The sequence below is a fragment of the Fundulus heteroclitus genome, chromosome 14, assembly GCF_011125445.2.
Source record: "Fundulus heteroclitus isolate FHET01 chromosome 14, MU-UCD_Fhet_4.1, whole genome shotgun sequence".
Lineage (NCBI taxonomy): Eukaryota > Metazoa > Chordata > Actinopteri > Cyprinodontiformes > Fundulidae > Fundulus > Fundulus heteroclitus.
Window position 1 is genome coordinate 7,672,677 of NC_046374.1, and position 20,708 is coordinate 7,693,384.

Sequence of the window (20,708 nt, forward strand, 5' to 3'; positions counted from 1 at the left end):
GCCCTCCGGCTGCCGTCGAGGTTGCAAGGTAGTTTAAACCCAGCTAAAACCCCCTTTATACCACGGGCGTCTGAAAAAAAAGAAATTTTTTTTTTTTTAAGCTTTTGATGTTGGTAAATATAAACTCTGAGCTGAATGTTTTTCAGAAATAAAAGTGCAGTCAGAAGAGGAAGTGTACAAAGAAATTCAAGCATTGAAACAAGCGGATGTTTTTTGGGACATTCTATGTTAATAAATTATACTAATTCTACATTAAATAGGGATGTAACGGTACATCCTGCTCACAAGACGGGACGAGACATGGAACTGGGATCATGGGTTTTTATTTTGCTTATCTGATTCTAATGTGTTCTTAATATCAGATTAGAGGAAACATGGAGTTCAGTTGTGGGTAAAGCTACAGTAACTAGAGCTGTTTTCTGTTGCTAATTTCATTTAAGGTGATTAACTCTATTTAAACGTTCATCTTTGTCAGTGTTAAACACATTAGTGTTATTTAAAAATATTCATTTGTTAACTTACATCTCCTTCTGGCTTTTCCAAAGTGAAATAAAGGTTTCACACATTGCAAATAGAGCTTTAAAGAATCAGTTCAGTGTAGAATTTGGTTTAAGTAGCCAAAGGATTTTACATTTTATAACTAACATGAAACATGTAACATAATTTAGTTGATTTCATTTTCCTAAGCTTTGAGGAGGATGTAAATAAAAAGTTAAGTGCGCTTAAGGGGTAACTCACCCCCAAATTGACTCTTTTTTGCTAATAAACTGTATATATGGATGTCTTATAGTGCTGTCTACCTGTCCCAGTCATTATTTTGACAAAACACTGCACATTTGTTGAAATCCTGCTTTTGTGTGGCACCTTCCTCGTGTTTAACGAGTGTACTGCATTTGAATTTTGAATCAGTATTGGTGCTGGCTCAAAAGATCTTGTGACGTCACCCAGAAGAACTGACATCAGTGGCTCTGCTGCTGTGGGGTATAAATGCGTCTCCGTCTCGTACATTCCTCTGTAGAGAGTTGGAGTTGGCAGAGAGAAGTTTTTGACCTTTCTATCAATTTTCAGGTTAGGGATGTATTAGCTTATCATTCAGTTAGTTTATTTAGCATTTATTTGCCTTGTTCCAGTAGCCCAGACCACAGCAAGTCCTCAACCCCCACACATTCCCTGGTCCGCAGGGCACCTCCTCCTTTAGGCACATTTTTTAGATATATTAGATGTGAGCGGAGTAAGGCTCTGGTATGGGGGTGAGATACACTTTAAATAACCAGGGGCCAGTTGAACAAAAAATCCCTTGAGTATCTTTGCACTTTTTAAGGAAGTTAAGTTGGAATAATTAAAATTGGAACCATGGCTGGATCAGCTTAAGAAACATATCAGAACAAGAATGAGCTGTTTTTCCAAGTAGTATTTTACGTAGGGCTGGGCAATATGGTTTAAAAGTTAAGTCTCCGATTTTATGATCCCAAATCCGATTCATCGATTTTTTCCCCCCACTTCTTTTTGTTTCAGAAAAATAAATTAAAGAAATTCTTTTAAAAACTTGCCGTTATGTCACGCATTTTATTTGGGATTTGACCCAAATTCAAAGTGCAACTAAACACAAGCTGTGAGAACCTTTATAAGAATGTCCGAAGGCTTGGTGAGTGATTCCTGCAGCAAGGAAGATAAATTTGTAGTAAATTTTTGGACATCTCTACTTCATTTCAAAAGAAAATCATGGTTAGATTTTGGTGCTATCAGATCAAAATCAGTGTTATGACCAGGTGCCCTGCCATTTCTGTAATCTGTGGATGGCCATATCTTCTCATAAGTTCAGGAAAGCAGCTTTGAACTATAAAACAGAAGCTCCGTCAGGCTGCTGTGCACTGGAAGAGCTCAGTAGCAACTAAAACTGCCTACCTAAAACCATAAAAAATTCACAAAAATCAGAACATGAGTTTGATAACAACAGTCTCAGTCATTAACATCAGATGGAACAAGTACTTACCTCAGCAGACGGAGCACATGGTGCTAGCTAGCGCCTAATGAAGTTAAAATTTCGGCTTCACCAGCATTCTGAACATTTCAAACAACCAACCAAGCCATCTGACCTTTTTGCTCAACACAATTTTGAGGGTTTTAAGTTTTCAGCTTTTTTTCACACTCATGAATATTTCGGGGAACAGCTTTTGGGGCCCAAAATGGGGACTGTCCCCGGAAATCTGGGGCATTTGGTCACCCTAACTGAGAAGCTAGCAGTCAGCAGTGCTTCTTCTCAGAATTTTGTTAGCCTTACCATGCACAAGCATAATTTTTTCATTCAGAAATGGCTTCATTTTACCTCAACTGAAACTTTTTTGATCAGCTGTTTGCTACCTATTAAGGCCCGTCCCAATTTTTACAGTTTAGGAAGTTCTGAAGCAGGTAGAGCTGTTCTCAGCTAATGGTTAGCCAGTAGTCGTACTCAATGACAGGGCTCATATTAACATCTTTTTTCTTTTTTTTTTGAGATTTTTTCGCAGCTCTGTGGCTTGCTTTTTAACACAGTCGGCTGACAGGAAAAGGAGGTGGAAGAGGGGGAGAGACATATGGCAAAGGACTGTGGGTCGGAGTCAAACCCGGGTCGACCACGTCGAGGACTAAGGCCTCCGTACATGTTAACGTCTTTGACATTTTAAAGACACATGGTCGATAATTTACATTTTTAGGATGTTGATAAAGTTAAGGAAACTCATTTAAGAGTAAAAGATTAAAGAAATCTTCTGGTAAAGGTTTTTAGACAAAAATATCACAACAAATTACAGTCCCAGGGTCTTTACGTAAAGAATCTCAGTTGTTTTGAAGAAGCAATTGGCAGCAGTAGAGAGGGGGGAAAAAACTAAAAAGAAATCCTGATCTGAAATGTGTTCGCACAGACATCGCACAATATTGTGTTCACAAGAATGGTATGAGACAAGATTTTAATCACATTTTTGGGAAAACGTAAGAATTTTCTTATGGTTTACACAAACAAAGTAAAGGTTTTATGGAGGATTGCAAATGTGTACCAAAAGAATGCCATTACACTCCTGCTATATAGCATAGTAAATATGCTAAATATAGGTTTCTAAGCAAAGCAAACAGAAATACAGTTGAAACTACATATTTTTCTACACAGTATAAAAAGAAAGATAACCATATTTTTGCACAGTCGGACATTAATTCAAACTAAACGTTTCCTTTTACGTTATTTAGAATTTGATAAACTGGTTGTAAATTCCAGAATGACTGAATGACTGAGAGCATTTTTCTCAAGTTACTTTTGTTCTGTTATGTCTGACTATGAAGAAACTAGTAATAGCTAAGTAAGAAAAAATGGGGTGAACTGCAAAACGTACGCCACGCGTGACGAGCCAGATCCTTAACTATAGTTTTTGTTTACCTTGTCTTGCTTTGTAATCAGTAAGGGTGTAATTATACTGTACTGAGGAGTAGGTATTTATCAGGATGTTTTGGCATGAGTTTCTTACCCTTTTGTAAAACCTTTAATCCATTCATGTAACCAAAAAAGTAAACATTCTTGGTTTTTCGCAAAACACTGTTAAAATCGTAGCATTGCTTAGCATCTTTTTTCGTGATCTGGATAGCTTGCTGCAGCTCTACTACAAAAACGTTTTTGTCAGGAATTGTTTTTTCTGAATCTTGTCAATTTTTCCCCCCTCAAAACCAGTTAAGATTATTTTAGTAAAAACTCTGTGGAAAGTACAAAAAAAACTCCAAAGGGATCTCTACAAGCAGGAAATGTACAGATTTGTTGCTCTTGTCCCTTTGAGACCAAAAGTTCTGCAGATGTCGTCCGTGTGTGACCTAAAGTCCCTGTATAATGGCTGGCACTGTGCTTTGTCAGCATATTTAAATATTTCCTGGAATAACTGTCCCCCTGGGCCTAGTCTTTTTTTCTGGGGCCTATGTAGACACTGCCCACCTTTGTGTAGAAATTTAAAGTGGAAAAAAAAAAGAGCACGTTTGTTAACATTTAAAAGGAACACAACGAAAAGACCCATAAGACGACAGCACAAGGCACTACTCTTTCGGCTTTCTTTAAACCAGGCACTATTTTATGTAATAGGGTAACATATGCCACATACTTCAAACAGACTCAAATACTGAAGGTCCTGGGTACACTGGGTTCAGACCCTGGCCTGGGGTCTCTCTACATGGAGTTTCCATGTTCTCCTTCTGGCTTCTCTCCAGGGACTCCAGCTTCTTCCCTCAGTCCAAAAACATGACTGTTAGCTTAACTGGTCTCTTTACATTGCTCTTAGGGATGAGTGTGTGTGTGTGTGTGTGTGTGTGTGTGTGTGTGTGTGTTGCCTTCGTACTGACTGACGACCGGTCCAGAGTGTACCCCGCCTCTCTCGCTCACTGACCACCAGATATAGGCACCAGCGGCCCAGCATGGATAAGCGTGGTAGAAAGTAAACGATGGATGGAAGGATGAAACACAGACCCTGAAGTATTCCCTTTTCACCTTGTTCTCCGTAGGGTTCCTGAAGGAAGCATAAAAAAAACATCCAGAGAAACTACATGCTCAGATAATAAGGTGTTGAAAGGTCAAGAGCTTTCATGGTTAGGAGCAAAATGATGACCTACAAGCAAGTAATACAGATGTAACCAAGAGACTGCAGAACAGGAAATAGGAAATCATAAAGAGATATAAAGGAGAAGCATTAAAAACACCAGTTAAATAAAGAAAGTCAAAATCCTTTTAGTAAAAGAACTAAACTAAAGGAAAGGTTGAAAGAATAGTTTTGTGGTTTTGTAACGCGCAGGTTTGTAACACATATTAGTGAACCGAAGGGCTTTGTCTATGAGGAGAGGGTTAGGACTCTAGGAAGCTTGTGTCTCTCAATTTGGTGCTCTACCACCCACCAAATCTGCTTTTTCATGAAGGAGACGTATCATTCAGAATCATTAAAAGTGTCATTTTATATTTAATTAACTTACAATGTTACTTGTGTTGAGCAGTTCTGGTATGATTCATTGCAAGCAGCTGCTTGTTTGTTGTGGGGGTTGTATGATTTCAGGTGCATATGTAGGAAATGTTTGGTAAACAATCAAAATTTGGACAAAATCTGCATGTTGGTGCCTGACATGGGTCTAGCCCGTTAAACCAAATGACCTTCATTACATAGCTGATTCTGGTACTCACTTTCTTGTCTGTTCTTGCATGCCTATTACCCATACGCTAACTTTCCTCCATCTCAGTATTTTCCAGTGATGTCATTGAAAACGCATCACATGTGCCGGCCTCTCTAAATCTGACAGGTAAAACATGTTAGGTGCCTTCAGTTTTACTCATTCGTAGTTTTGCTATAGTTGGGAAAACAATAACTCAAAAGTTATTATAAATGGGGCTCTAAAGTAAAGAGCGGGAAAAGACAGAGGTGAGGTGATTCCTCACCTCCGTTTTCCTACACAGCTGTCTCTCCTTACTAGAAAATATAAATACTCTGAAAAGTGTCGATACTCAAATGCTGTATCCGGATACAATACTAATTTGGCATGGTATCAATACAAAATATTTTAACATATGAGGGCAAATGAATAAGGGAAATCCAAAGATTTTAACACGCCTGTGTGCAAACAATGCTTTAAAGTGGTGAGAACGAAGTCAAGCAGCAGAACAAACTTGGCTAAACATCTTAAGGACTGACACCCTGGCCTTCATGATGAATTTCGACAGGTTAATAAATTAAAGTTCCCGTTGATAATATCATTTAATACATTAAATGTATAACTGATGTTAGCGCAACGGGTGGTCTGCATTAATGTGTCATTAGCTATGGCTAGCATGCTACTAGGTATGTGTTATATTTGGCTTATTCATTTAGCACTTATTTGGACACTTATTGAACTGGCATCTGTGATTCTGTTGAGAAAGCATGTTCCATGTTGAGACTGAAAAACGTGAGTTTTTTTATGTTATTAAAATCTTTTTTTATGCCCTTTTTAATTTTTTTGTCATATTTTTATCCCCACGGTATCGAAAATGGTATCGAGTATCAAGTATTTTCCTGGGTATCCAAATCGAGTTTGTATTTTAGTATCGTGACATTCCTACTACTTACAATCAAATCCCACAAATACTGTTTTAAAAAAAATAAAAATAAAAATAAAATGTAGCCATTAACAGATATTTCAGTAAACCAGTTCCAATAGGTAGTGTAATTGTACAGGGATACAGCACACATTAATGGCCTTCCATCATATTTTCGCAGATAGGCTCTAATAGAATAAAAATGGGGAAAGTTAATAATCCCAACAACAAGGTTAGCAAATACCATAAATTAGATTTTATTGTTTTTGATAATCTCATTCTTGCACCCCGGGGTCCATTTAGGGGACTTTAAACTGATGTTTAATGAGTGATGAAAAGTTCACAGTTAAAGGTGTTTTTTTTTTATAGCTTTCTGACAGTCATATACTCTTGTTTTTGAATTCATTAGTTAATGCAGTTTATTTGGGCATTCCTCAGGGAACAAACACAGGCTTGTTTTTTTAAGGCGGTGGGGGTTGGTGATGGTTTGGGGGCTGAGTACCGAGTTATTCTAGGTATGCACGCTGCAAGGCTCCATCTGCATCTGATTCCCTTTTTCACCGTGTATCCTCGCACGTCCCCCTTTATCTTCAGAATATTAATGCGCTGCCCTGTCAGAAGCCATTGTAAGGATTGCTCCTGAAATCTTTTTGCATGACTGGCTCCTTTTGTTTCATCAGGCTTATTCTACCTCTACAAATTGTGTTAAATATGACATGATGTGAGGCAGAAAGAGTAAGGGGGGGGGGAGCAAATGTGAAAGATAGGGACATGGGGACGATGCGGGAGGTATATGGTGCACAGGCATATGGCAGTTGTTAAAAAAACGAGCGCGATGGGAACCTTCGATGAAGAGCTTTAGGGCTCTGAGGGAGACTTGTGAGGGCATGAGAGATGTGGAGTAAAAGAGGGAAGCAGAAGTGACAAAAAAGTAGAGAGGACAAGTGAGAAATGTAAATGGTAAGAGGTGGAGGGGGAAAAAAAAGGAGTCAGGGGGGAAAGTGAGAAGAGAGATGGGTGAATGAGGGAGGGAGGGAGGGAGAAAGTGCTGGAGGGGTGATATTTAATGTGATAAATGAGTTGTGACAGTCCGCCTCTAACCCCCTTCCAACCAGCAAGGAGGAGGGCCACAGAAATAGAAAGTATTATGGGTAAAAGGGCATATACGCCATTATATATGTATATAGAAAGAAAATGGTACTGTAGGAACGGAGAGGTGGAGGGAGATCAGTGCCAGCAGAAGGACATTCATAGGCAGCATTATAGATGGAGAAAGTGAAGGAGGTGAGCGGGGATGCATGCTTATAGGCTGTAAAAGCAGCGAGTGAAGCAAAGCAATTTGGGTAAAGGACACACAACCACATCATGGAGAGGGAAAAGAAGGAGACATGCGATGGCAGGAGAAGGAGGGGAAAGGGAAGCCAATGCAGCAGTGGGTTAATCATCTACTCTCTGGGTTTCTTGAAAACAACAAGCGGCAGAGGGGGTGAAATGAATGCCAAAATGGAAAGCAGGAAAAATCCAAAGGAACCCCCTCCACGACGGGTTCACTCTCCGCTGTTTTACGCGTGCCGTGCCTTTAAGGGACGTCTAATTACGCCTTGTCATCACGCAGCATGGAAGAGTGGCGAGGGGGGGGGGGGGGCTTTTTCTTGCTTTGTGCTCATATTAGGTGGTCGTTGGGAGCAATGGCGGCACAGGGCCATCTGCTGTGGTTGTGGTCTATGGACTGGAAGGCAAATGGTCCAGAAGACAATGACAGCCACTGTAGTCCGGGTTGGGGAGTGGAAGCCTGGGAGATGACTCATAGGGAGGAACGAAGGGGGGGGGAGAAACAAGAGAGGGAGCGCCGCCAAGTTTTGAGGGGGGAATAAAAGTCGGGAGCGAGAACAGACGGGGTGTGAGCCACCCGATGGCTGAAGATCCCTGTTTGATCTCCTCTCAGTAAGCTCAAAGACCTTTCCCCCCCCGCAGGTCATACTTCCTACTTGTTCTTCTTCAACTCTTTTTTCTGATTTCCCTTTCCTTCATACCTTTTGTCTTTAGACTTGGTTTGTGACGGCGGTGCTCAGTTTATGCCCGCAGGCCACAGAGTGATCAAATGTGGTAATGATGTCAATCCATTGCTGTCGGGGGAATGCAAATCCGAATCAAATAATCATCGGATAGGAGACGCACGCAATAATATGCTAGAGTGATCTTAAAGCAGCTTGTCTATAAATTGTCTGTAACTCCCTTTCCTCTCTTCATTTCTTTGCCCAAACCAGCAGTGAGGACAGCGAGATTCTCTCAGGAGCCGGCAGACCAGTCGGTGGTGCGGGGCCAGAGGGTGATCCTGTCCTGCGTTGTCTTCAACTACTCTGGCATCGTTCAGTGGACCAAAGATGGTCTGGCTCTGGGCATTGGAGAGGACCTTCGGGGTGAGACATCACACGCTTTCCTTTCACAGCGCTGAAACGCAAGTTCTGCCTCACAACTTCTTCGGGTTTCTTTGAACTGAGAGTGCCGAGGCAGACGAAAGCTCTTTCTTCTGCCGAGTCGAAACTGAAGATGAAGTTTACTGAAGTTGCCGCAGTGTTGTAAAGTTCATGCCAACACCTGGGGAACACTGAACAACCACCAGACATTGGGGCTTGTAGCTCTAGGCCTGTGGCTCCCAGGGTTTTCATAACAAGTAACACCAAAGTAAATACCAAGATCACCATCTTGGCAGACATTTTAAACCAGAATTGCAACAGAACATGAACTCCTTTAGTTTGCTGTGTTATGGCATAAAAAGGGAAATGAACAGTTTTACTTAAGGATGTGCTTTAATTATAGACCAGAAGTTGGAATTGTCGTCTTTGAAGGATAGAAATTAACAGAAATTTCACTAGAAATCAAAAATGCCTGGTAAGAAAGTCAAAGGTTTCGGGGGGCACCGCTGGCAGGTAGCACTAGACCCCTACAGGGATGCGGCTGTCCCTGGTTTCACTCAGGTCCTTTGCCACATGTCTTCTCCCTCTCTCTCAGCTCCCTTCCTGTCAGCCTACTTTCATTAAAAAGGCCAACGGTGCCAAAGAAATGACAACAACAAAAAAGTATTTGCCACAACCTTGCTATGCAGTACAACTATGCTGTTAAAAAATGGAATTAGCAGAGAAATATTCTGGTTGCTAACCATCTCGATTAGCATATTCCACTCTGGTTAACTGGTAGCTGGGCTTAACGCCATTTTCTGATACACGTTCTGAACCTAAAGCCTAATACAGCAAAGTAGAAGTAGCCACCAGGACTTGTTTCTGGTTTCAGTGTTGTCCTCTACGTCACAGGCTACTCATTGGTATTTATCTTTTTATTTCAGTTTTGATCACGACTAAAGGCGGCCCAGATACCATTGGGGGTGTTTGTACCACAGTTTGATAATCACTATAGCTCTCAAACTTTAGTGGCACAGTTGGTAAATCTGGCCTGGGATTTTTCTGCATGAAGTTTCTGGGTACTCTGGCTTCTTCCCACAGTCCAGGAACACAAGTGGTCTCTCTAAATTGCCCCTAGGTGTGTGTGTGTTTGTGTGTGTGTGTGTGTGTGTGTGTGTGTGTGTGTGTGTGTGTGTGTGTGTGTGTGTGTGTGTGTGTGTGTGTGTGTGTGCGTGTGCGTGGTTGTTTGTCCTGTGTGTCTCAGTGTTGCCCGGCGATGAACTGGTGACGTGTCCAGGTCGGACATATGACCGCCGGAGATAGGCGCCGACCCTCTACGGACAAGTGGGTCTAGATAGTGGATGGATAGAAATTTGAGAACTATGGTTCTACGCTAATGTCGAAGAAATACCTAGATTCCAAAGAAATCCCCAAAATACAGCTCAGTTCCACAGTCAAACTCCTGGTTTTACCATGAAGGTGGGTATCAGTATGACGGAAGAAAGAGGATAAAGAAAGGTAAACATTCAGCTTCTGAAGCAAAAGTATGACTACGCAGGAAAATAATTGTAAAAAACAAAGAGGAAGCGTGTTCTAACATTGGTTAGTTTGTGTAAAAATAAAAATATACTAGGAATACATTTTGCAAGTCTGGGTGTGTGATCAAATGTCTGGTTTTATCTGACTAGCTAGCATTCCCCAACACTTAGATATTGGTTGTGCTTTTCCAGTGCTGGAATGTCAGCAGGAGAGTTTTTCAAGGAGAATACTTTGGAACAGATTTTAGGGATAGGACTTTGCTCTTTTGCTTTTACTTTTATACCCCAAAATCTTAATGGGTGCAGGAGGTACCTTTATAATGTAAAGACAAAAAGGCCCTGCAAGTCTTATATTGTACAAAAGCTCAATCATTTTTAACTTAATAAAAAAACAACATATTTAATCACAACGAGCCTTTTCAAGCTTTGCTAACTTTTGCTGCTAATATAGAGCAGGTTAGCCCATCAGGTAGAACAGCATATTCTTCCTTTGGCCTTTTCTATAAACTAAACAAATAAAGTCATGAAGGCCGCCCATCAGCATGTCCTCCAATTCCAGTGCCCTGCATATGTATTCATACCCCTCAATCCTTCCCACATTTACTTATGGTAAAAATCCCAAACATTTCCATGTCTTGTGAGGCTTTTATTTACAAATGAAAATCTGATAAACCACCTTTACTCTGGTGCGCCACAGTTTAATGCATTGGAACCAATAACTGTTCAAAGTCATTAATAGACAAAGTCCATTTGTGTGTCATTTTTATCTAGCTGTATATCAAGTTGTTGTTTGGAAGGCGTCTGAGGTTTGTTAGGGGGGACAGCAGTGAATAAACAGCATCACAAAGACCAAGGAACACAGCAGACAGGTCAGGGAGAAAGTAGTGGAGGAGCCTAAAGCGGAGTTAGCTTATAAACTAATACCAAAGTTCTCATAGAGCACAGAGTTTAAAACATCATTTTACAATGGAAATACTATGGCACAGCTGCAAACCCACCAAAACATGTCCGTCTGCCTAAACTGAGAGGTGACCCAAGCGGAGCCTTGATGAGAGGAGCAGATAATTCGCTGTCACTCTGTAGACCTCGGGCGGGAGAATCTGTTAACAGGATGACTATTAGCCGCGCGCTCCCTAAATCGGGTCTTTATGGAAAAGCTGCAAGAAGAAAGCCATTGTTGAGTCGAAGGCAAAAAAAAAAAGCTCTGTTTGCAGTTTTCTACAAGCCGTGTGGGGCGCACAGCAAACATCCACAGCCAAAATTGAGCCTTTAGCTCTCCGCGCAAAATGCAAGTAAAACATAGTGGTAGCCTGGTCATTAGAGGCTGCTGAAGAGTCGAGAGTGGAGCGCAGGTTCATTTTTCAGCAGGACATTGACCCTAAAGATACAGGAAAGGTTCAGATCAGACAATTTTCACGGGTTATTTTAACAGCCTCGCCCATCCATCCATCCATCCATCCATCCATCCATCCATCCATCCATCCATCCATCCATCCATCCATCCATCCATTTTCTTACTTGCTTTATCCCTCATGGGGAGGGGTGCTGGTGCCTATGTCCAGCATTTCAATGGGCTAGAGGCGGGGTCAGCCTCGCCACATCTAGATGAATTGCGAACTTGGTAAGAGGCTCTCCATCTAATCTGACTGAGGTCAAACTATTGTGCAAAGAAGGATTGGCCAAACTTTCAGTGACCAGATCCTCAAAGCTGGTGGAGACATGCCCCCAAGAGACTTGCGGCTGTTGCCGGTGCTAAAGATGGTTTCAGTACCGACTCCGGGGTGATAAAAAAATTTAAGTTATGAATCTTATACATTAAAATGAATAATATCTACGGATTCCATTTCAAAACATTGAAAGATGGTGGTCATAAAGTGACACAACATGGTAAAAGCACTACGGGATTTGGACACTTTTACATGGCATAGTAATCATTAATATGGTTTTGACAAAAGATCCAACTAAATATCACCCTTTGGGACTCTAAAGATCTGAATCCTGCTGTCCGTTACTGCTCATAACAAATATTTGGCAGACGTTAAAGGATAGAGAATTTGGTTTTTATGTGATCGATCAGTTGTCAGACAGTTTCGTGGTTATTGTGATCTTCCGCATCACGTTTGCTGAAGACAAGGTGCCGCTAAATGTCGGAGCCATCGATGGCCTTGTAAGCGCCGCCTGATATTAGGGAGCCCACACCGCTGTCGGGGTAATGTAACACTTTTTTTTCCCCGCTCTCGTAGCAGATGATACCCCCGTCACATCATATTGTGCCAAAGTGTGCATGTATTTAGCTGGATGCTAAATTTGCCCAGCCTCCACGCTAATGTTTGGTGGGAATTCTCTCCGCTCCCCCCCCGGCACCCTTCGCAGACTGTCAGCTCGGCAGAGCAGCATCACGTCATCGCCTCTGTCAAAGCGGCCGCTGCTGCTCGCCGAGCGGACTGGCTAATACCGGCTAGCGTCTGGTATTGGTTCGGGGCTATATGTCGGTTCGCCCCGTGTGACTGTAGCCCTGCAGCTGTGTGGCGGCGCCGTTTTCCTCTCCGGGCGTTCCCGGCCCCTGGCCCGTTTTCCACTTTGATTGTGTGTGACTTGGCCAAAACTCCAGCTCGGTGATTCATCTGAGTTACAACGCTGGTTCCAACAGAGCGGCTGATGCAGGGGTTGCGCGGTTACAGGCCAAAACACGTGGCCAGATGTGTTACTGATTGTCCCAAAGTGGGATTTCGCCATCATTGATATGCGGTTGCTTTGTATTTGTTGTTATTGTCTCTAAGCCTAGTGCAGCGGGATTTTTCCCTCCTTTCTTCCCCACATCACCTCAGAGCGATGAACTGCTCTATGCTAGGATTTGGGACTCTCTGCTCTCCTCTATCTGTCGTGCTATTCCTGTGTGACCTCCTCCTCTTAGATCCCCTGTTCCTCCCTGTCCCTGCTGCTCTCGTTCTTTCCCTGCCTTTGTTGCACTGAGCCCTCTTAGATTCTTCTTTTAACTTGTCCGTCCCGTCACTCATCAGCCTCGCTCTTCGTTCTTGCACTCTCCCTCTTCCCTCCGTCCCTTCTTTCCTCTCCTGTTTTTTTTTTCTGTCACTTGGGCTTAATCGTGTTAATACTGTAATGGCGGAACGCTTCAAGGCAGAGCTTTGCGAAAAAAAAACATGTGAACGAACACATGCCCTCTGTCCCTGCACACTCCTATGCATGCGACACTCTGCATGCAAATGCACGCATATGAAAGGCAAGCGCGGTCAAAATGTAGCCGGGAACGAGGAGGCGGGAGGTCAGGCGAGCGGCGCAGTCAGGAGGTCTGCCCGCGTAACACAGCAACAGAGAGGTTCATGTGTGACCCAGGCGACAAATTCAGACAAATCCTGCACCATGGACCGAAGTCGATTTGAGTCCTCTAAAACGCTCCTGTCATGATGCATTCATCTCCCTCGGCTGATGCTAGGGGGGAGTGCAGGGGCGCCACCTAACGGCGAGAATGCACCACAGCTGCACAGCTGGACCTGGAGATGGAATGGGGGGAAGGGAAAAGGCTGAGTGTGTTTCTGCTTGAGAGCATGTCTGACTGTGTGTTTATTTGTTTTTATTTATTTATTTTTCGCAGTTCGGCCGATGTCATGTGGCCATGTGTATCTCTGGTTGACCTTTAGGCTAATGCTAAAAAAAGAGCGATTCAAGCAGCGGTCGTGACACCGATCTGATGTTTTCTAATCGGTGGAAGCAGGACGAAGCTGCGTGGTGTCACAGACCGCATGTCTGAGGAGCCTTAGGCGTTCAACCCGTTGGTCGTCAGGATTTTAAAGGTTTTAATCAATAAAACGTAAGACGTCAAATTACGTATGCTGCCACCAGCGTCAGAATAGAGAAAAGCTAAATATAGATCAGTTCGGTCCCAATCTTGGAGAGACATTTAACCTGACCTCTGTTTTCTTCCTAGAATGTATTGCTCTTGTTAAAGTCTCTGTGCCTTTGTGTGTGTGCCGTAGCCTGGCCCAGGTACCGGGTGCTGCGGGTCCAGGAGCTGGGCCAGTACAACTTGGAGATCCTGTCAGCGGATCTATCCGACGACGCCCTGTACGAGTGCCAGGCCCCTGATGCTGCTCTGAGGTCCAGAAGGGCCAAACTCACCGTCCTCAGTGCGTTTCCGCTCCCGGGCTTTCTGTAAACCGTGTTCTCTGTGAGTTTGTGTCTCTAAACGGGCCCTCTGTCTGTCCCTCCTTTTTCAGTCCCGCCGGACGACCCGGTGATCGATGGAGGACCGGAGGTGTTGCTGACGGCGGGGGAATCATACAACCTTACATGTGTGTCTCGTGGGGCTAAACCTCCGTCAGTGGTCGAGTGGCTTAAAGACGGCTTGCCTATAGAGGGCGCTGTCAGCACCACTGTGAGTTTAAACACACTCATCAAGACACATTTAAAAGGCCCAAAAACAGACTAAGCATTCTCTGCTTTTTATTTTCCATTTATTTTTTTTTTTTACGTTTTGTCTGGCCTCCAGGAGGTGCTTCCAGACAGGAAGAGGGTGACCACACGGAGCTACCTTCCGATACACCCCATTGACACCGACACGGGGAGGAACTACAGCTGTACGGCCACCAATCTGGCTGCTCCCTCTGGCAAGAGCACAACCGTCACCCTTAATGTGCACCGTAAGTCATGTAGCTTTTAACACTTGGCAACAAATTGAAGAAAAACTGGTGGTTTACATTAAATAAATAAAATTATGTCTAAATTGAACTCATAATCCTTGGATCTTTTCACAATTTCACACATTAACAGCCACAGATTTCAATGCATTTTATTTGGATTTTATGTGACTGACCAAGCACAAACTAGATCATTCATGGGTTTTGATTTTTGTTTTACAAATAAGAATCTGAAAAGCATGGCATGCATATCGGTTCCACCTCCTTTGATCCAATTCCTCTGATTACATTTCATATAAGTCACCTGCATTCAGAAATCCCCACATCACCTTGAACTCACCATCCTCGTGTTAAAATGTGGCAGAGGTCCACCTTTCAGCAGGAAATCAGCCCTAAACGTAAACAGAGACGTCAGAGATGCGACAGAATGGTTCAGATCAAAGCATATTCATGTGTTAGAATTGCCCAGAAAAAGTAAAGACCTTTTTTAGGTTTAATTTGTAAAACCATCTATCACTTTCGTTTCTCTTCACAATTATATTAAGCCTACGTTTGAGCATAAAACATAACAAAATGTGAAAAACCTTAAAGGGATAGCACTACTTTTATAAAACACTGTATTCTACTGAATATGTTCATGACACTGCTACAGTTAGGGCTAACTAACTATAAGGGGTGATGCAGCATAATGTTGAATACCGTGTAGAACATCTGCCACCGGACGAAGGGGTTCAAGGCTGTGAGCAACTAATGCATGACAGCCATCTAGCATTAAGTAATCCTCAGAACTGTACTACATACACCCCTGCAGGGTCCATGTTACAAGAGTCTCCGTCTTTTTCCAGATCCACCAACAGTGACCTTGTCCATTGAACCTCGCTCTGTCCTAGAAGGGGACAGAGTCACCTTCACCTGCCAGGCCCATGCCAACCCTCCTATTATGGGCTACAGGTCAGCTTCAGTCTCTTATCTTTGCATTACTAGCCAATGACACAGTTAAGGTCATACATGTTCATATCTGTGGAAGATTTTGATTTAAATCTATTTGCTTTTAACCATGAAGTTGTTTTCTGATAATAGAATGAAGCAATAAGGGAAGCCGTTGCTTAAATTGGCTTAACCAAAAATGATTTATCCTCTTCTCTATGGTTTTGAAAAAGGCTTTATCGCCATCACAGCTATCAAACCCTTCTTATAATTGCCAAAAAGCCTATTGCAGGTTTGCACTGTCATTTTTCATGATTTGTTTTTTGTGTTGAGTATCCAGTCTTTGAGGTTGGAAGACCTTCTTGCCATTACCCTCGTCTTTAGCCCTTTTCACAAATTCTCTCAATCAAGCCACTCCAAAACCTAATTTTCTATTAATATTACTTCCAGTCAGAAGGAATTGTGGAACTTAAAATATTACTTAAAATCTAAAACTGCCAGTAGTTTTAATAATTCCAAACTTTACTGTATAAATCCGATGGCACAGAAACAAAAAAACAAGTGACAGAAGCTTAAGTTGTGCTGAGAAAATGGAAATAAATCCAGATGCAGGCAATGCGTTTTCACATCACTAACATTTTCCCAGCATTCCCTCTATGCGTGTCAGAAACGGCCCAATAACTAAGCATTCATGGGCCAGACATGAAGGTGGTGTCGGACTGTGCATATATCCACAGTCACGTTTCTATTAAGACGTGTGGAGTTTTACATGAAAAAGGGTGTGTACCATGTTGGTGGTATGTACAAGGTCTTTGCACACGACACCCCAGGCCTGTCCTGTTTTGAAAATGCAATGAACGCCATTAAGAGGAAAAATCAACTACCATCAACTACTGAGCAGATGAAATCAGTCAGAATGGAGAGGTTCCTTTGCAAAACTACAACATGTAATAAGTTGTATTCCTTTAGGATTAAAAGTTAGAGCTAGGCTAACGTCACCCATTCTTACGGCAACATTTTTTCTGTCACTGCCTGGTGTGCAACAATAGGCTTGGTTGGCTATGAATAACTGCTAACAAGTACCAAGGGCAATTACAAATTTTTATCAAAATTTCCAAGTTGAGGCAATACTGGATTGTCAGGAAATTTTAACCAAACAGCTCTCATTCTTAGACAGTTACTGTTTTATGAATACATGTGTAGTGAAGTGTGGTAGTATAGAACATTGGATGATTGAGTGAATTCATTCACTGGCATTCTCAACACTGCACACATAATAAACACAAAATAAGAATAAAACATCAAGAACTATAAAAAGATGCAGTGACATTAATATCAGTGTATGAATATGTATTTTTTAAGAACCAAAGTTAGTTTTAAGGAATTGGGAATGAGACCAAATTAGCTTTAAAAAGCTAATATAGAGCAGCAATTACTGGGAGTTTGAAAAACAGTTCAACCTTCAAAGCAGGGAAAATAAACCACTACTTATTATTCAATAAATGTTTTATTATTTAACATAATTGCATTTCAAAAATTTATTTGCATTGTGTACAGAGCAAGCTGTGAATTAGGCACAACACAACTAATGGGTGATACCATTTTAGCATTAGCATGCTAATGCTAATGGTTGCTACAATCTTAGTATTAGCATGCTAATGCTACTGACTTAGCATTAGCAGAGCTTCTAGCCTTAACATTTGTAGCTGAGATACAGAGACACAATTTAGCACTTTTCTTAGGACTATTTGGACATAATGCTGTGCAGCTTAGTGAGTAGAAAGGAAGGGAAAATATGGACGAAACAGAGCAAGCTCATGTTACGAGACCATCAGTGTCTGAACCACTAATTGACATAAAGCTTGTGGCAAACCTCAAAAGAGATTTTGTAGCATTAGGCCAAGCGGTCTGTTGGCACTAAAGCTGCTAAAAACCACCAACAATGCAAAATCCAGTGAAATAGATAATATTTAGATTGTTCTATCATAAACTCATTTTCAATTGCCCAGACAGAATATTTTAATGTGAACTGTTCTGGCAGGAGAGCTGGTTGAATTCAGCGGCTCAAAAGACATGGGGACCACTCTTGGTCTAGCAGCTAGGGAGAGTGTCTGCTCCGACTAGTGCCCGCATCTGGTGTGCGGAGCTGCAGGTTCAAATGCCACCTTTTTGACGGCAGTCTCCTCTTGGAGAATCCTTGGCTCAGACTCTTTCTGCAGGAGCTATTTTTGGCTGTACAGTCACCAGATACACTAACAGCAGACCGTACCTTACTTTGGATCCAAGGTTTATTCGAAGATGCGGTCTTTTACTCGACCAGCAAGATGAAGATGTTCATATACGTGTCCACCCCAGGGTCACAGGGATTCCAGCTTGGAAACTCATCCTTCCTTGGAGCTTCTATAAAAATAAATAGTTTGCATTCTGGGATTCAGAGTTTCTACCAGTTGAGTTCTCTTTGTGTGGTTTAGTCCTTTTATCCATGGCTGGGTTTAGCACCAGAAATTTCATTTTCAAACTTAAATGAAGTGCCTTAGGAAAACAGTGAATCGCAAATATGTATTTTTTTTTTTTAAGAAAATCGTCAAAAATTCTTTGAAAATATTAGCTTCAAAATGATCGTTATCCTGTTGGAAAATGTAACTCGGTTTCTGTGAATTGTAGATGGGCTAAAGGCGGCGTGGTGCTGCAGGGTGCCAGGGAGAGCGTCTTCACCACCAAGGCCGACCACTCCTTCTTCACTGAGCCGGTCTCCTGTTTGGTTTTCAACGCGGTTGGAAAAACCAACGTCAGCATCCTGGTGGATGTTCACTGTGAGTCGTGGCGTACTCTCCTAACAGTGATCGGTCCTGAGTCACAGGGATCCAACGCACCTTTGTTCTGTTTCTGTGGTGGCTCATTACCTGTAGCATCACCGAATTATGATCTCGATTTCCTCCCGCAGTCGGTCCTATCCTGCTGGTGGAGCCACAGCCGAAAACAGTCGACGTGGACTCTGATGTCACCCTCAACTGCAAATGGGCGGGAAACCCTCCGCTCACGCTCACCTGGTTCAAGAAAGGATCGAACATGGTAAATGCTCTGTTAATGTGTCCTTCACTCTGTTTTCATCCAGTCAGCCGTTCTCCTGATGCACTAATAGAAACATCCCAATGTCATAATCAACATTTAAATCTTAATTCTCCAATGAGGCTTTTTGGATTCGTAGTCCGAAAACACCTGCTGGCGTAGTGGGAACGCATTGACCATCTTTCCCTGGCAGATATAGGAATATTCGCCTTGTGTTACATTTTCTCATTTTTAAAGAAAAATTCCAAATAATAGATAACCAATTCCATCCAGTCCGTGTACATCCCTACAAACTAGTCCTGCTTAAAAAAAAAAAACTGTCATATAGCTGCTTCTCACTAAGGATCTTAGAAAGTTTTTTTAAAATCCAGGTTTTCTAAAGTGAACCTAGATGTAATTTGTTGAGCAGAGTTGGTAGTAACATCAGATAGTTTTATTGGTCTATCTATTTGATTGAAGGATTTATTGAATAATTTAGGCCGGCATTAAAAGTGCTTCTGTGTACTGTTTTTATTTTATTTATTTTTTTACTGCTGCATCCTGGACCAGAACTGAACCGAAAATCCTCTTTGCATCAAAGCCTCTAAATACATCCCAATTTGGCTGACACCCACGTCTGTATAATCAGGTGTTTCTCTCTCTGGGTGGTTTCATATGTAACCGTCATTTCTTCACTTCGTTTTCTGATGGATGTGGTTGCCAGGCAACTATAAAAAGCCCTTGTGACGGGTTAAGGACTGTAGCACAAGTTTACCTTGCTAGTCAGATGGGGTCAGAGTAGTAGATCACGTTGACTCCTAAGCGAATAAAGTATGCATAAAGAGAAAGTGATACTCCTGCTGCCTCTCGTACGTGCTCCCATCCTCTCTATGTGGTTTGTTCTTTAGTGGCTGCTGTTACATCCGTGCTCTTTCATTGCCTCCCCCACAGGTTCTGAGCAACAGCAACCAGCTGCATCTGAAGTCTGTGACCCAGGATGACGCTGGCCAGTACGTATGCAAGGCGATCGTTCCACGGATCGGAGTAGGAGAGACCGAGGTCACTCTCACAGTCAACGGTCAGAAAGCACCCGCACAGTCCCATCGATACCTTTCACTGTTCAGTGACAGGAGAGGGAAAAGACTCGAAACGAGATGCGTACCGTGTGTATTATTCTGAAATCTGTCGTTCATGTCTTCACAGGTCCGCCCATCATCTCCAGTGAGCCCGTGCAGTACGCCGTTAGGGGGGAGAGAGGAGAGGTGAAATGCTACATAGCCAGTACACCTCCTCCAGATAAGATCGTAAGTGAAAGTATGCGGTGTCTTGCAAAGGTGCTCATGCCATTGGTTTCACATTATCCCATTACAACCGCAAACTTCAACGGGTTTTATGGGATTTTATGTGACAAGACAGGAAAAAAAATTAGGTCATTACTATGTGAAAGGGACATGATGCATAATTTAATGATACAAAATCTTTCACAAATTAAAATCGGAGCACTGTGGTGGGTATATCTATTCAGCTCCCTCTGAGTCGGCACTTTTTAGAACCATCTTTCAATGCAGTTACAGCAGCCAGTCTTTTGGCTGTGTACCTAGCAGCTTTACACATCTAGTAACTGAATTTCATTTGCCCATTCTTGCAATCACCATGGCTCGAGGTCACTCATATTAGACAAGAACGTGAACTTTCAAGTCCTGCTTCAGATTCTGTGTTGCATTTAGATCTGAACTTTGGGTGGGCGCTGCTGGGGTATAAGTAGGGTTGAAGCTCCCACATACTTATGCGTCCATGAGTCCGCACATACACAAGGCAAAGTCCACGCAGACAGGTAGGCGCAGAGCTCAATTTTTCTGAATGTGTGAAGAAGTCTTCACATTGAACTGTTTTATATGTGACACAGAACTTGATGCACTGAGCTGCTCCACGCAGACAGTCGCAAGGACGCGCGGCACCACAGCCACGCTCTGTGCCGCACTGACAGGTGTGTGCGGTGGGTTCCTGCTGGAACAGAAACCCTAAAGGAGCAACAACTGATTTTCACCACTAGGTGGGGCTTTTGCACTGTCTGTAG

General features: G+C 42.5%; 1 protein-coding gene across 7 annotated transcripts in view; it reads left to right on the forward strand.

Annotated features, from left to right (window-relative positions):
- kirrel1a (kirre like nephrin family adhesion molecule 1a) overlaps positions 1–20,708 on the forward strand; it is a 53,121-nt gene that overhangs the window by 20,290 nt on the left and 12,123 nt on the right. For 4 of the 7 annotated variants that reach the window (XM_036146214.1, XM_012861492.3, XM_036146211.1 and 1 more), the window contains 9 exons: positions 8,332–8,484; positions 13,997–14,146; positions 14,237–14,394; positions 14,509–14,659; positions 15,502–15,607; positions 18,248–18,396; positions 18,528–18,655; positions 19,583–19,709; positions 19,835–19,935. In XM_036146214.1, the coding sequence (XP_036002107.1) occupies positions 8,332–8,484; positions 13,997–14,146; positions 14,237–14,394; positions 14,509–14,659; positions 15,502–15,607; positions 18,248–18,396; positions 18,528–18,655; positions 19,583–19,709; positions 19,835–19,935 (1,223 nt within the window). The remainder of the gene's footprint in view (positions 1–8,331; positions 8,485–13,996; positions 14,147–14,236; positions 14,395–14,508; positions 14,660–15,501; positions 15,608–18,247; positions 18,397–18,527; positions 18,656–19,582; positions 19,710–19,834; positions 19,936–20,708) is intronic. The other 3 variants (XM_036146215.1, XM_021315876.2, XM_036146212.1) reach the window with 1 other exon arrangement.